Source organism: Bos indicus x Bos taurus, chromosome 5 (assembly GCF_003369695.1).
Source record: "Bos indicus x Bos taurus breed Angus x Brahman F1 hybrid chromosome 5, Bos_hybrid_MaternalHap_v2.0, whole genome shotgun sequence".
Lineage (NCBI taxonomy): Eukaryota > Metazoa > Chordata > Mammalia > Artiodactyla > Bovidae > Bos > Bos indicus x Bos taurus.
Window position 1 is genome coordinate 54,522,592 of NC_040080.1, and position 16,911 is coordinate 54,539,502.

Consider the following 16,911-nt stretch of genomic DNA (forward strand, 5'->3'; position numbering starts at 1 on the left):
GGTCCAGTGGCTAAGACTCTGCGCTCCCGACGCAGGGGGCCTAGGTTCCAGCTCTGGTCAGGGAATTAGACCCTGCCTGCCACAATGGAGAGAAGACCCTGCGTGCCATAACTAAAACCTGGCACAGCAAATATTAAAAAACAAACAAACAAACCTCAGTGTCCCTTGTAACTATAAGAGTTAACATCACTATTTTCCTACTAATAATTCGTTTTCTCACTAAAGGGATGTTTGACATGGAGAAGGCTGCCCGATGTGCAGGACGCCCTTCTGAGCACTACAAGGCTCTGAGTGGGTGAGGAGGGGACGGGAACCAGTGATGGGGAGAAGTGGAGACAGCACATGCGTGCCCTTGGGCAGCACTTTGCCAGAAGAGTAATTCACACCGGGGAAAGAAGCCTTCTTTTCTTGCCCTCAGAGTATAGAAAAGCAGCTACCCAGTGACTCATGCAAGAGTACTTGTTGTCACAGGTCTGAGAGGAATCTGCCACGTAAGGGAGTAGGCAGAAGGCGGGACAAAGGTGCCCCAACAGGAGATGAGAAGATGACCAGACTTGGGGACCATCCATCCAGGGAGAGCAAACCAGGACATATTTCAAGGGCCCAGGTGTGCAGTCCACATGACATCAAACATGCCATTCGAAAGCTCAGGATTTCAGTATGATATTTTATTCTTGCTTATCTGTACATTTTAAACCATACAGGCAGAATCTGGGAATTCCCTGGCGGTCCAGTGGTTAGGATTCTAAGCTTTCATTGCTTTGGGCCTGTGTTTAATCCATAGTCAGGGAACTAAGATCCTGCAAGCCACCCGGGGGGTGGGGGACCAAAAAAAAAAAAGTGGCCACTTCTAAGAACTTTTAAGGATAGTGTATATATGTGCTCAGTCATGTCCAACTCTGCGACCCCATGGACTGTAGCCTGCCAGGCTCCTCTGTCCATGGAATTTTCCAGGCAAGAATACTGGATTGGGTGGGTTGCCACTTTCTCCTCCAGGAGATCTTCCCGATCCAGAGATTGAGCCTAGTCTCCGGTGTCTCCTGCACTGGTAGGCAGATTCTTAATCACTGTATCACCTGCTGCTGCTGCTGCTGCTAAATCGCTTCAGTCGTGTCCAACTCTGCGCGACCCCATAGACGGCAGCCCACCAGGCTCTGCTGTCCCTGGGATTCTCCAGGCAAGAACACTGGAGTGGGTTGCCATTTCCTTCTCCAATGCATGAAAGTGAAAAGTGAAAGTGAAGTCACTCAGTCGTGTCTGACTCTTTGCGACCCCCTGGACTGCAGCTTACCAGGCTCCTCCGTCCATGGGATTTTCCAGGCAAGAATACTGGAGTGGGTTGCCATTGCCTTCTCTGACTGTATCACCTCGGAAACCCTTTAAGGATCGTAGTGGTTGCCTACTCTTGTTAGAACAAACAGAAGGCTCCCTCTTTCATCTCAGCCACTGACATGCCATCCTGACGAGGAAGACCCAGAAACTTAGGGTCCATGTGAGTCACGGCCACAGTACATCATCAAACATCAGAAGGACCGGGAGGTCTGGGTAATAGGATGGCATTCATTACCACACAATCAGCCTTGACGAATATCACCCAGCTTACTTTGGGAAAGTTGGAATGAATGGAATCCACCTAAGAGAGGAATCAGAGCTTCTGCCCAGATGTCAACCTTGATAAAGTGTGGACCAACTTGGGGTAAATACGAGTCAAAAACAAGACTGGAGCTGCTCTGAAAATTGATGTGGTATGATCCGGCTACTATCAAGCTCTGAGGAAGACAGCTCCCAAAGCATCCTGTCCTTGAAAGCAGATAGGGTGGGGGCCCTGGAGGAAGTGAACCAGATGTAGCTATTTGACACAAGAGAAACCACTTTAGGCCTAAGCCGCTTTGTGATCAAGCCTGGACACAATGCTTGCCCGTGAACAAGTCTCAGCAATAAGGATCTTAACAAAAGAACAAACAACTGTTATCAGGGAAGAGGAATAAAAATAGCAAAGGTAATAAATAGTTGTAAAGACTCAAAGTTCTGCTTCAATGGTAAAGTTAGCCTTAAGCACTTTCTGGAACTGTTTTGTGGAATTTGGTTTCCCTGGGGCTCAGAGAGAATGTGGTCCACTGGAGAAGGGAATGGCAAACCACTTCAGTATTCGTGCCTTGAGAACCCCATGAACAGTATGAAAAGGCAAAATGATAGGATACTGAAAGAGGAACTCCCCAGGTCAGTAGGTGCCCAATATGCTACTGGAGATCAGTGGAGAAATAACTCCAGAAAGAATGAAGGGTTGGAGCCAAAGCAAAAACAATACCCAGTTGTGGATGTGACTGGGGATAGAAGCAAGGTCCGATGCTGTAAAGAGCAATATTGCATAGGAACCTGGAATGTCAGGTCCATGAATCAAGGCAAATTGGAAGTGGTCAAACAAGAGATGGCAAGAGTGAACATCGACATTCTAGGAATCAGCGAACTAAAATGGACTGGAATGGGTGAATTTAACTCAGATGACCATTATATCTACTACCGCAGGCAGGAATCCCTTAGAAGAAATGGAGTAGCCATCATGGTCAACAAAAGAGTCCAAAATGCAGTACTTGGATGCAATCTCAAAAACAACAGAATGATTTCTGTTTGTTGCCAAGGCAAACAATTCAATATCACAGTAATCCAAGTCTATGCCCCAACCAGTAATGTTGAAGAAGCTGAAGCCGAATGGTTCTATGAAGACCTACAAGACCTTTTAGAACTAACACCCAAAAAAGATGTTCTTTTCATTATAGGGGACTGGAATGCAAAAGTAGGAAGTCAAGAAACACCTGGAGTAATAGGCAAATTTGGCCTTGGAATACGGAAAGAAACAGGGCAAAGACTAATAGAGTTTTGCCAAGAGAACTACTGGTCATAGCAAACACCCTCTTCCAACAACACAAGAGAAGACTCTACACATGGACATCACCAGATGGTCAACACCGAAATCAGATTGATTATATTCTTTGCAGCCAAAGATGGAGAAGCTCTATACAGTCAAGAAAAACAAGACCGGGAGATGACTGTGGCTCAGATCATGAACTCCTTATTGCCAAATTCAGACTTAAATTGAAGAAAGTAGGGAAAACCACTAGACCATTCAGGTATGACCTAAATCAAACCCCTTATGATTATACAGTGGAAGTGAGAAATAGATTTAAGGGACAAGATCTGATAAAGTGCCTGATGAACTACGGACGGAGGTTCGTGACATTGTACAGGAGACATGGATCAAGACCATCCCCATAGAAAAGAAATGCAAAAAAGCAAAATGGCTGTCTGGGAAGGCCTTACAAATAGCTGTGAAAAGAAGAGAAGCGAAAAGCAAAGGAGAAAAGGAAAGATATAAGCATGTGAATGCAGAGTTCCAAAGAATAGCAAGAAGAGATAAGAAAGCGTTCCTCAGCGATCAGTGCAAAGAAATAGAGGAAAACAACAGAATGGGAAAGACTAGAGATCTCTTCAAGAAAATTAGAGATACCAAGGGAACATTTCATGCAAAGATGGGCTCGATAAAGGACAGAAATGGTATAGACCTAACAGAAACAGAAGATATTAAGAAGAGGTGGCAAAAATACACAGAAGAACTGTACAAAAAAGATCTTCATGACCCAGATAACCATGATGGTGTGATCACTCACCTAGAGCCAGACATCCTGGAATGTGAAGTCAAGTGGGCCTTAGAAAGCATCACTACGAACAAAGCTAGTGGAGGTGATGGAATTCCAGTTGAGCTATTCCAAATCCTGAAAGATGATGCTGAGAAAGTGCTGCACTCAATATGCCAGCAAATTTGGAAAACTCAGCAGTGGCCACAGGACTGGAAAAGGTCAGTTTTCACTCCAATCCCAAAGAAAGGCAATGCCAAAGAATGCTCAAACTACCACACAATTGCACTCATCTCACAGGCTAGTAAAGTAATGCTCAAAATTCTCCAAGCCAGGCTTCAGCAACACGTGAACCGTGAAATTCCTGATGTTCAAGCTGGTTTTAGAAAAGGCAGAGGAACCAGAGATCAAATTGCCAACATCCGCTGGATAATCGACAAAGCAAGAGAGTTCCAGAAAAACATCTATTTCTGCTTTATTGACTATGCCAAAGCCTTTGGCTGTGTGGATCACAATAAACTGTGGAAAATTCTGAAAGAGATGAGAATACCAGACCACCTGACCAGCCTCTTGAGAAACCTATATGCAGATCAGGAAGCAACAGTTAGAACTGGACATGGAACAACAGACTGGGTCCAAATAAGAAAAGGAGTATGTCGAGGCTGTATATTATCACCCTGCTTATTTAACTTATATGCAGAGTACATCATGAGAAACTCTGGGCTGGAAGAAGCACAAGCTGGAATCAAGATTGCCAGGAGAAATATCAATAACCTCAGATATGCAGATGACACCACCCTTATGGCAGAAAGTGAAGAGGAACTAAAAAGCCTCTTGATGAAAGTAAAAGAGGAGAGTGAAAAAGTTGGCTTAAAGCTCAACATTCAAAAAACGAAGATCATGGCATCTGGTCCCATTCTTGGGAAATAGATGGGGAAACAGTGGAAACAGTGTCAGACTTTATTTTTTTGGGCTCCAAAATCACTGCAGATGGTGATTGCAGCCATGAAATTAAAAGACGCTTACTCTTGGAAGGAAAGTTATGACCAACCTAGATAGCATATTGAAAAGCAGAGACATTACTTTGCTAACAAAGGTCCGTCTAGTCAAGGCTATAGTTTTTCCAGTGGTCATGTATGGATGTGAGAGTTGGACTGTGAAGAAAGCTGAGTGCCGAAGAATTGATGCTTTTGAACTGTGGTGTTGGAGAAGACTCTTGAGAGGCCCTTGGACTGCAAGGAGATCCAACCAGTCCATTCTAAAGGAGATCAGTCCTGGGTGTTCTTTGGAAGGAGTGATGCTAAAGCTGAAACTCCAGTACTTTGGCCACCTCATGTGAAGAACCGACTCATTGGAAAAGCCTCTGATGCTGGGAGGGATTGGGGGCAGGAGGAGAAGGGGACGACAGAGGATGAGATGGCTGGATGGCATCACCAACTCGATGGACGTGAATTTGAGTGAACTCTGGGAGTTGGTGATGAACAGGGAGGCCTGGCATGCTGCAATTCATGGGGTCACAAAGAGTCGGACATGACTGAGTGACTGAACTGAACTGATAGTTAACTCAGAAGGCAAACAACACTACGAGCTGTGGAAGTTTAGGATCTTTGATTTCCTTATTGCACTGTAAAGACTGAAATGTCATTAAGTAATGTCAGAATATGTGACTATATACACAGCTGCTGCTGCTGCTGCCGCTGCTAAGTCGCTTCAGTCGTGTCCAACTCTGTGTGACCCCATGGACGGCAGCCCACCAGGCTCCTCCATCCCTGGGATTCTCCAGGCAAAAATACTGGAGTGGGTTGCCATTTCCTTCTCCAATGCATGCATGCATGCTAAGTCCCTTCAGTCGTGTCCGACTCTATGTGACCCTATGGACAGCAGCCCACCAAGCTCCTCTGTCCACAGGACTCTCTAGGCAAGAATACTGGAGTGGGTTGCCATTTCCTTCTCTGACTGTATACACAGAGACCTCATTATCCTATTATTTATTATCTCAAGTCCCATTGTTGCAGCTGAACAAGGAAGCAAAAGTCACCATTGCCTGAAATTCACTGTAGTTAAGAATCAAAAACTTGGGACTTCCCTCGTAGCTCAGTCATCTACTTGCAATGCAGGAGACCTGAGTTCGATTCCTGGGTTGGGAAGATCCCCTGGAAAAGGAAATGGCAACCCACTCCAGTATTCTTGCCTGGAGAATCCCATGGATAGAGGAGCCTGGCAGGCTACACACAGTCCATGGGATCACAAGAGTCAGACACGACTTAGTGACTAAACCACAATAATCAAAAAACCTGGTTTAAGCAGGAAGCCATCAAAAACTACGTGAATATGGCGGGAGTGGGGTGGGGAGTAAATCAGGAGTTTGGGATGAACACACACACTAATATATATATATAAAATAGATATATAACAAGGATCTATTGTATAGCCCAGGGAACTATATTCAGTATCTTGTAATAACCTATAATGGAAAAGAATTTGAAAAAGAATATGTATATACATAACTGAATCACTTTGCTATGCAACTGAAACTAACAAAACATTGTAAATCAACTATATTTCAACTAAAAACAATAAATAAAAATTATATGAATATGTACACACCACAAATATACAACTGTCCATACATTCATCTGCCTGTGTACTGACGCTGACCAAGGCTGTAACGTGTGTTACTGAGTCCACTATGTGTCCTCCTGGCATACACACCACATGTACTGTGGATGATCTCATTTCCAGTTTCAGTGCCTTTACAGTGAAGGGAAATCTTAAAAACACTTCTGAAGCAGTTGCAGTACTGAATCCTTCTAGTTTTTCATCAGGTTCTGTACATCTTTACACTTGTCATAAACACTACTAAATGGACTGCAATTTTTGACAACTTGTCTCTTTGGAATCTTTCCGAAGCATTCAACTGAGTTCCCTTAGAAATGACAACTATCTTTTTGCATTCGCAGCCCAACAGTTCCTGTACACTGATTTTAAATCACACAATCACAGTAGAGAAAATACATCTGGCATAAACTCATTTGGGAACCAACACAGCTGGCATTTGACAGGTGGACAAAGAAATAGATGAGAGAAGAGAGCGAGCAGCCCTGAGAGAGGCCACTGCTGGGAGGTTTCCAGGGACCCCCAGCTTCCATCACTGCATTTTTCAGAGAATGAGTTTATCAGTTAGGAGAGCAAGTTGATTAAGTTGAGGTTGGTTAAGAAAGCTACTACTATATTCACAAACTAAGCGGTTATAAAATTAGCCCTCACCTCAACCAAATGTCTTTTCCCACTTAACACTGGCATCTATCCAGACCAACGTGGATTGATCCCTTGATATTACTAATAGCAAACACTAACAGAGAACTTATGTTCTTGACCAGGGCACTGATGAGTTCTAAGTGAGTTCACATGTTCATGCATCAGGCAGGTGCTATTATTAACCCACAGAGAAGCAAAGAAAGTCAAATGAATTGTCCAAACTCCCACAGCTGGTGTACATGGCAGAGCTGTATTCAAATCAAAGGTATCTACTCCAAAGTTGTTCCCTTACTTAGCACACTATGTTCCCTCTCAGTATGATTATCAAGTGTTGTTCAGTTCAGTTCAGTTCAGTCGCTCAGTCGTGCCCGACTCTTTGTGACCCCATGAATCACAGCACGCCAGGCCTCCCTGTCCATCACCAACTCCTGGAGTTCACTCAGACTCACACCCATCGAGTCAGTGATGCCATCTAGCCATCTCATCCTCTGTCGTCCCCTTCTCCTCCTGCCCCCAATCCCTCCCAGCATCAGAGTCTTTTCCAATGAGTCAACTCTTCGCATGAGATGGCCAAAGTACTGGAGTTTCAGCTTTAGCATCATTCCTTCCAAAGAAATCCCAGGGCTGATCTCCTTCAGAATGGACTGGTTGGATCTCCTTGCAGTCCAAGGGACTCTCAAGTTAAATACTTGTAAATACTCACAAATAGCACTACAAAGTGAGGGTGTAAAATACGGAAACTTTCATGAAGTCAACAGAAATGATCTTGGAGAACAACCGGAATCACAATCAAACTTAATGAACAATGAACCCTGGCAGAATGAGCTAACAGTTGAAGAGAGGCTGAGAAGACTAATAATACAGACCCTTCCGCTGAAAATGATCTTAGCAATCACACAGTATATACTAATCACCTACTACGTGTTTCAGTTGACTTTATTGGCAAAGTAATGTCTCTGCTTTTTAATATGCTGTCTAGGTTTGTCATAGCTTTTCTTCCAAGGAGCAAGTGTCTTTTAATTCTATGGCTGCAGTCACCATCTGCAGTGATTTTGGAGCCCCCAAAAATAAAGTCTGTCATGGTTTCCATTGTTTCCCCATCTATTTATTACAGGAACTTTATCTTTTGCTCCTGTAGGAGCTTTATCTTTTCATTCTGGTTTATCCATTAGAAATGGATTTTGTTCCTTATAAGTATTAGCACATAGTTATGATTATATATATAAAACCTAAATTTTGTGATTATTAACTAAATAAGGATAATTTTTAGATCCAGTTTTGGAGTTAAAGACCCAACCTCTTTTATGTTGTTCACTATGTGATTTGGCCTCCCTTTTGGCTTAATCCTCGGTGATCCCAGTTTTCTGCCACCACTCACTAGGCAGGGTGTGTGGTCATGAGGAGGAACAATGGGAATAGCCAAAGACCACTGAGAGGGTAACAGGCAGGAAGGTTAGGGATCTCCAAACAGAGGAAATAGGCTGCAAGTGTCAGACATTTTTATCTCGCTTAAGCGGTAGGAGGAAACAAACTAGTGATATTTTTTCCCCTTCTCTATACAAATTTAAAAGGTTTCTCTTAAAATACTGAGCTGCCATAATGACACCTGGTTTCACCTGAAGTTAATTATTCTCAAACCTTGAGTTCAGCAATGCATTTTTCTTATGGAAATGTTTGTCTTAAGCTATGCTAATGTACTATGCATTTACCCTAGACTCTGCCTTCAAGTCCGTTGTGGTTGCCGCCAAATGGCTCAGAACCTACTCAACAAACCATTATGTTAAACTCAGAATTTGTTCCCCTAATCTGTGTAAATGAAACTATTTGTATGGTAATCTGCCCTTCTACAAGATTCAAGTCAATGGTTTCACAGCCTGGGATGAATCTTCCGTCAAGATTATCCCAAAATGCATCTTATGGGTGAGGGGCCTGGTGCCATTCTGAGTTTTAAGACATTCCTTTCATTCATTAACAGACTGCTAGTGACTATATAACATCCAGCTGAAGACTAGCAGGGAGGTACTCTTTCTGCCCCTTTCTGATGCCTATGTCAGAAGCTTTCTCTATCTCCTTTATACTCTAATAAAACTTGATTACACAAAAGCTCTGAGCAATCAAGCCTTGTCTCTGGCCCCGGATTGAATTCTTCTCCTCCGGTGGCCAAGAATCCTGGCATCTTTTCGTGGGTCAGCAACAACCTTTCACCACAAGCCACCCAGGTGGCATAGTGGTGAAGAATCTGCCTGCAGTGCAGGAGACCCAGGTTCAATGCCTGGGTTGGGAAGATCCCCTGGAGAAGGGAATGGCAACCCACTCCAGTATCCTTGTCTGGAGAATCCCATGGACAGAGGAGCCTGGTGGGCTACAGTCCATGGGGTTGCAAAGAGTTGGACATGACTGAGTGACTAACACATACACACAAGCCACCCAGCAAACAGTACTTGCACAAAACGTGAGACTAGGCTAATAAAAAGCAATCAGGATACAGAATTGGCAAAAATTTAAAACTAAAGGGCCACAGAATATTCTGGAAGTAGGAGATACAGGCCAAAGCAGAAGGTATAAAAAGAGAAAGGCTTATCAGCTGGGATAAAGGTGACTGAAAATAGCCTGAGGGATTTGGTAGGAGAAGAAATATAAGAAACTATAACAAATTAAGCACGATTGTACTTAAGAATATGGGTGTGGCCTTGCAAATCTAAACAAATTCTTTGAGGTTGACTTTTATTTGTCTTTGGTTTTCACATCCCAGCATTAATGGGCTTCTCAGGTGGCGCTAGTGGTAAAGAACCTGCCTGCCAATGCAGGAGAGGTATGCCTGTGTTGAGAAGATTCCCTGGAGGAGGAAACAGCAACCCACTCCAATTCTCCACTTGCCAGGAGAATTCCATGGACAGAGGAGCCTGGCGGGCTACAGTCCATAGGGTCACAGAGTCGGACACAACCGAAGAGACTTAGCACGCACGCAGTACAGAAACTACTTGTTGAATTTGGTGACTGTTTTAATCCCCATGCTTCTAATTTAATTTTCTGATAGGAAACATTCATTTGGCTAAAAAATAAATTCATCTAAAAAGGTATGCCAAGTTTAGAAGATGTTACCTTTGGGAGAAACTGGGAAAAAAAGATACATGAGGATGACCTACAAGGGGTAGGGGGCGTGAAGGGAGGGAGGCTCACGAGGGAAGGTATATATGTATCCTTATGGCTGACTCACATTATCGAATGCAGAAACTAACACAACATAGTAAGCGACTATCCTCCAATTAAAAAAAAAAAGACACATGGGATCTTTAATATTTTTTATAACTGGATGTAAAATGACAGTTATCTTAAAATTAAAACATTATTTTTTTTTTAAGTATGGCAAGGCAAGTCTTATTCCCACTCTTTTATTTCCATCTGCTAAGGTCTCAATGACCATGTGATCATGGCCACCTCCTTTAATCATACATAGATAAACTACTTTTATTATTTTCTTCATGCAAGCTAATACAAATGTATATTATTTCTCCCTCACCATCTTTACCATGGTAGCTATTTGGTTCTGAGTCTTGCTTTTTTCCATGTAACAATGTAATGGAAATTTTAAAGAGCGTACTCTTTGTGTAGAGAGCTTTTGTTTGAGGTATTCTTAGGTAAATCATACTTATTTAGCCAGTCCTCTACTGATGGACATTTGTATTGTTTCCAACCCTTTGTTATTAAAAGCCGTTATTAATCCTATATAGATATTGTATTTGTGTCATTTTGATAACTAGTGCCTAAATCCCTCCACAGAGACTGAATCATTTTACATTCCCACCAGCGATGTATGGGAGCCTGTTGTCCCAAAGTCTCGACAGTAGAATGTGTTATCAAACATTTGGGTTTCTGCCAATCCAGTAGATTTTAATTTTTGTTCCATTCATGAGGTTGAGTATATTTCCATTTGTCCAATATACTGAAGAATAACAATGTTATCAGAAAATGTCTCATAAGAAAGCTGAATTTGATTATTTTACTGGAAGAGGTCCTTCCATAGTTCTGGATCTTATTTAAAATGCATTAGCTAGGGCTTCCCTGGTGGCTCAGTGGTAAAGAATCTGCCTGCCAATGAAGGAGACTTGGGTTTGATCCCTGATCTGGTAAGATACCACCTGCTGTGGAGCAACGAAGCCCGTGCACCACAACTACTGAGCCTGTGCTCTGCTGCTGCTGCTGCTAAGTCGCTTCAGTCCTGTCCGACTCTGTGCGACCCCCATAGACAGCAGTCCACCAGGCTCCGCCGTCCCTAGGATTCTCCAGGCAAGAACACTGGAGTGGGTTGCCATTTCCTTCTCCAATGCACGAAAGTGAAAGTGAAGTCGATTCAGTTGTGTCCGACTCTTAGCGACCCCATGGACTGCAGCCCACCAGGCTCCTCCGTCCATGGTATTTTCCAGGCAAGAGTACTGGAGTAGGGTGCCATTGCCTTCTCTGGAGCCTGTGCTCTAGAGCCTGGGAACTCCAACTGTTGAGCCCATGTGCTGCAAACTACTAAAATCAGCACGCCCTAGAACCTGTGTTCCTCAACAAAAGAAGCCACTGCGTGGAGAAGCCTGCACACTGCAATGAAAAGTAGCCCCTGCTCAACTCAACCAGAGAAAAGCCAGGGCAGCAACAAAGACCCAGCAGAGCCAAAAGAAAATAAGTAAAATTAAAACACAATGGCTAGTGGTGATCATTTCGTAACGTACAGAGATTGCTATGTTGCACACCAGGAACTAAGGAACTGTTATAGGTCAATTACACTTCAAAACAAACATTAGATCTGAAGTTTCCAGAGGTGGGAGTCGGGGGAGGAATAACACAAAGGTAGCCAAAAGGGAAGCCTGGCGTGCTGCAGCCCATGGGGTTGCAAAGAGTCGGACACTACTGAGCAATTGAACAACAAGCCAAAAGGCACACACTTCCAGCTGTAAGATAAGGAAGTAAAGTACAACATGAGTAATATAATGAACACTGTTGTATGTTAAGAGAGTAAATCTTAAGGGTTTTCATCACATGGAAAAACATATTTTTCTTTTATTTTGTATCCATATGAGATAATAGATAGTCACTAAAATTATTGTGATGATCATTTCATGATGTACATAAGTTAAATCATGATACTCTACACCTTAAGCTTACTCACCACTGTATGTTAACTGTATCTCAATGAAACTGGAAGATAAGTAAAATTGTAAAATGCAATGGCTTTTATTTAAAGTGTTCAGTGTTGTTTAAAAACATCAGAAGATCAAATTGACTGAACAATGACTTCACATCAAAGGGTCATCGTTCAGTCCCTAAATCATGTCCGACTCTTTACGACCCCATGGACTGCAGCATGCCAGGCTTCCCTATCCTTCCCTATCTCCTGGAGTTTGCTCAAACTCACCTTCACTGAGTCTGTGATGCTATCAACCATCTCGTCCTCTGTCATCCCCTTCTTCTCCTGCCCTTAATCTTTCCCAGCATCAGGGTCTTTTCCAATGAGTTGGCTCTTTGCCTCAAGTGGCCAAAGTATCGGGTGCTTACCCTGCTGCTGCTGCTGCTGCTGCTAAGTCACTTCAGTCGTGTCCGACTCTGTGCGACCCCATAGACAGCAGCCCACCAGGCTCCCCCGTCCCTGGGATTCTCCAGGCAAGAATACAGGAGTGGGTTGCTATCTCCTTCTCCAATGCATGAAAGTGAAAAGTGAAAAGCGAAAATGAAGTTGCTCAGTTGTGTTCGACTCTTTGCGACCCCATGGACTGCAGCCTATCAGGCTCCTCCGTCCATGGGATTTTCCAGGCAAGAATACTGGAGTGGGGTGCCATTGCCTTCTCCCTAAATATGTTCAAATCACTGACCCACCACCAAGGGCCTATCAAGCCTTCCGTAAAGGACTCTGCCCCACCCTGGAGGGAAGAGAAACAAGACTCACAGATGAACACCCAAGAAATAGTAAACTCAACAAATATCGGGAGCCTTCATGGATCTTACAGGATCAACATGATAAATAAGCAAATCACATCATTTGTTAGAAGGTAATAGATGCTGTGGTAAACAAGACTGGATTGAGGACAGGGGATCAGGAGCCCTGTGGGCCATCAGAGCAGGCCTCACAGAGATAATATTCGAACAAAGAAGGAGATAAGGAAGAAAGCCTGTGATAATCTGGAGGTAGAGCATTCTGGTAGACAACAGCCAGTGCAAAGGCCAGAAGGAAGATGTGTGCCTAACACGCTCAAGATCCAGGAAGGAGGCCAAGGAGGCCAAGGAGGCTGGAGAAAAGTGGAGGGAATGAGGATAAGGAAGAATTGGAGGCTTCTTTGAGGGCAGAGATGAGTTAGACAACTAAGTTGTTGTGCAGGCTCAGTCGTGACCGACTCTTTGCAACCCCATAGACCGCAGCCTGCCAGGATCCTCTGTCCATGGGATTTTCCAGGCAAGAATACTGGAGTGGGCTGCCATTTCCTTCTTCAGGGGATCTTCCCAACCCAGGGATCGAACCCTGTCTCCTATGTCTCCTGCATTGGTAGGTGACTTCTTTACCACCTAGGTAAGGTCTAGGCCAACCAGATACATTTGGAGTTAATCCCATCCTGTCCTTGCCCTTCTGATCTTGCCCTTGCCCTGGCCTCAGAGACTTAAGTTTTCTAAGAGGGGCAGAGGTAATCCAGTGCTCCAGCCACTCCTATAGGCATAAAGAGCAAACAACCTAAAGGCCCGAGGCACACTTAGGCAAGCAATCACGTGCTTGTAGGCCGAAGACTCCAGGCAACAAGAGAACAATCTTGTACCTTTTTCTTCTATAATTCTGCTTTCTCCTGAAAGTTTTCTTTCCTTGCTAAATTTAAAATTTCTTCCTTGGAACATCTTGTGATTTAATCATCTCACAACAGGTTGGTCCTGTCAGCTGCTTCCCCTTTTCTGCACATCTAATATCTCACCTGGATGTGGTAGTAATCACCACCAGATCAGACTCTTGTGCTCATATGCTCAGTTGCTCAGTCATGTTTGACTCTTTGCAATGCCATGGACTGTAGCCAGCCAGGCTCCTCTGTCGATGGGATTTCCCAGGCAAGAATACTGGAGTGGGCTGCCATTTCCTCCTCCAGGGGATCTGCCCAACCCAGGGATTGAACCCATGTCTCCTGCATCTCCTGAGTTGGCAGGTGAATTTTTTACCACTGATCCACCTGGGGAGCCCTCAGAAACCCCTACAAAGACTCAAATGCTGCCTCTGATCACCTACCCAATTTGTAACAAATACTATCTGCCCCAGCTTCCCTAAGAGCTCATTTGGTAAAGAATCCGCCTGCAGTGCAGGAGACCTGGGTTCGATCCCTGGATTGGGAAGACGCCCTGGAGAAGAGAAAGGCTACCCACTCCAGTATTCTGGCCTGGAGAATTCCATGGGCTATATAGTCCATGGGGTCACAAAGAGTCAGACACGACTGAGTGACTTTCAGTTTCACTATCTGCCCCTGACCTACAAACAAAGCTACTACTTTCTCAATGAAAAGCATTACAGGGAAAGAACTCTTTCTTTTTACACCAGTCTAAGAGGATCTATCACACTTCAGAGTCAAGAGAAGTGAGACAATGAGAACAGAGACTATTGAGGAGAAACCAAGCCGAGGTTTCTGCAGGGGCAGCAGGCCTGATGGGAAAGTCATCTTGCGTTGGCAAAACCACCGTTACTCCAGACTGGCTTCTGTGCATCCTTCTGTGCTTGCTTCCTTGCACCTTTAAACTCTAGACCTCACTTGCTCCGCCTTCATTTCCCCTTCATCGCCTACTAAAAAGACTATACAGAGCATTGCCCTCCAGGCAGAACAGCTGCAAGAGGAAGAGGCCCTGCAATTTCTGTAATCTCTACAATTCCTACAATAATTAAGCAGTAACCTTAGATTTCACCAACTTTCTAATCCCCTCACCAATCAATACAGATCCAGAGGGGTAAGACAGGATGGATACACCACTAGAATAAGGATGGATCTTTCTGACGTTTAAGGAATGCCATTAACACGGGCAAGGCACAGAGCTGGGAGCCACAGGAAATCCAGACATGTGTTCTGGGCACTGATAAAGTGACTCTCAATAAAGGTGGAGGCCAAACTTCCGCTGTGGTCCAGTGGTTCAGACTGTGACTTCTAATGTATGGGGCATGAGTCAATCCCTGGTGAGGGAATTAAGATCCCAGCAGTGTGCCCCCACCCCCAAAAGTAGGTAGAGGCAAAAACTCATGAAAAATGAAACTGTGGCAACAAGACCTGAGATGTCACCAATCATTGACAATCTGAAGACCAAGTACCCAGAGGGATCTTGGGCAGCTCCATACAAAAAACTTAGAGCCGCTCTCAAAGACCCAAGCACGGTGGTGCTTCTGGCATAGGGATTAATCTGGGTGTGAGTTCTGCTTCCAATTTCCCAGCTGTGACATCAGTGTCACACTGATGATATTTCAACATCTGCTTAAACTTAGTTTTCTCGCAAGAAAGAGGAGCCAGACAGCCGCTTCTCGAGGATGTTGGGAAGCGGAAGTGAAATCCAGGAGCTGCTTTAGCATAGGGCTTCCCTGGTAGCTCAGATGGTAAAGATTCTACCTGCAATGTGGGAGATGCGGGTTCCATTCCTGGGTCAGGAATATCCTCTGGAGAAGGGAATGGCAACCCGCTCCGGTATTCTTGCCTGGAGAATCCCATGGACAGAGGAGCCAGGCGGGTCGCAAAGAGTCGGACGCGACTGGGCGACTAGATTTACCTCTTACACACTCAGCAAGTGCCATCCATCAGGACCCACTCTGGTCTCAATACCGCCCAAGAGACGTCTGCCCGGTACCCAGTCTGCAAGTTCTTCTGTCTATCCTGAGCCTTTCAGGATGCCACTCTGTTCAGTGTCGGGGTAAAATCGGAACTGCTCAGCTCCCACGCCCTGTCTCCCAGTCCATCCCGGGACCACCGGGGGCACCCTCTTCTATACGTGGGTACCCGATCTTTCAGCAGGACGCCCAGTGGGGTTTGGACACCTCCCCTTCGCATCAGCAGCGCTCCCCGCGCGGTGCCCCGCGTCCAGCCTCGCTCTGCCGGCTCCTCACCTGATGTAGGGGAGAAAGGGGTTGACGTGCCCGGAGAGCACGGCGACCACGTAGGAAATGATGAAGGCAGCGGACGACCAGGTCACCAGCAGGAAGGGGACGAAGGCCATTCCCCGGAGAAAGCACAGCATCGCGCCGCCACCGCCGGGAGGGCGCTGCGCTCCACGGAGCCGGGCCGCGGGGCTGGTCGCTGGGCTGCTCCGCGCTGCCGGGAGGCGGGGGCGGCGCACGTGCGGTGAACAGCCGCGGGCTGCCGGGCTGACCCGAGGCTCCGCGACGGCGGGGCAGGCCCGGCTCCGGAGGGAGGGGAGGCGCGGAGAGCGGAGCGAGGAGGCAGGCTGCGAGGCAGCGGCCGGGGGTGGGTGGGGCGCGGGCGGCCCGGGCTTGTTGCGAAACCAGTGAAGTCACAAAGCGGCGGCCCTCGCCGACTTGCCCGGCGCGCGGCGACCTCCCCGCGGACGCGACGCCGGGGCTGCGGGGGACCCGGCTCCTTTCGGTTTTGGTTCGGCCTCCCGGCGCGGGACGCGGCGGGGATGCCCGCCCAGACGGTCCCAGTCTACCCGCGCCGTCCTGCCCCTTGCGCAACTCCGGAGAAACGGATCAACTCCTCCCCGCCCCTCCTCCTCCCCTCGGGGTTTCCGGGGTACCGGGCCTCGAACCCCGACGGCTTCCTCTGCGTGGTCCCGCCGCCCGCGCGTCCCCAGGGAGAGCGTGACCACCGCGTGGTGACATTTACCGCGTCCCGCCCGGCTGCACGGCTCCGGGCAGAACTGTTGGGTGACGTTCTCCAGGCCATGGGACATGGATGTGGCACCCACCTGGGCGGTGTCCACCTGGAAACCCGGAGCGTGTGGAGGCTGGGGGTTGCGGGAGTGAGGGTAGGGGGCCGGACTGAGCTCTGGCCGAGCCTGTGCTGCCCACAGTTCTACTTCC

General features: G+C 46.2%; 1 protein-coding gene across 1 annotated transcript in view; it reads right to left on the minus strand.

The window, feature by feature from the left end:
* DRAM1 (DNA damage regulated autophagy modulator 1) overlaps positions 1 to 16,562 on the minus strand; it is a 36,166-nt gene extending 19,604 nt beyond the window's left edge. Inside the window, exon 1 of the mRNA XM_027541978.1 lies at positions 15,979 to 16,562. Coding sequence (XP_027397779.1) covers positions 15,979 to 16,109 — 131 coding nt within the window. The 5' untranslated portion in view covers positions 16,110 to 16,562. The remainder of the gene's footprint in view (positions 1 to 15,978) is intronic.
* Positions 16,563 to 16,911: the final 349 nt, after the last annotated feature.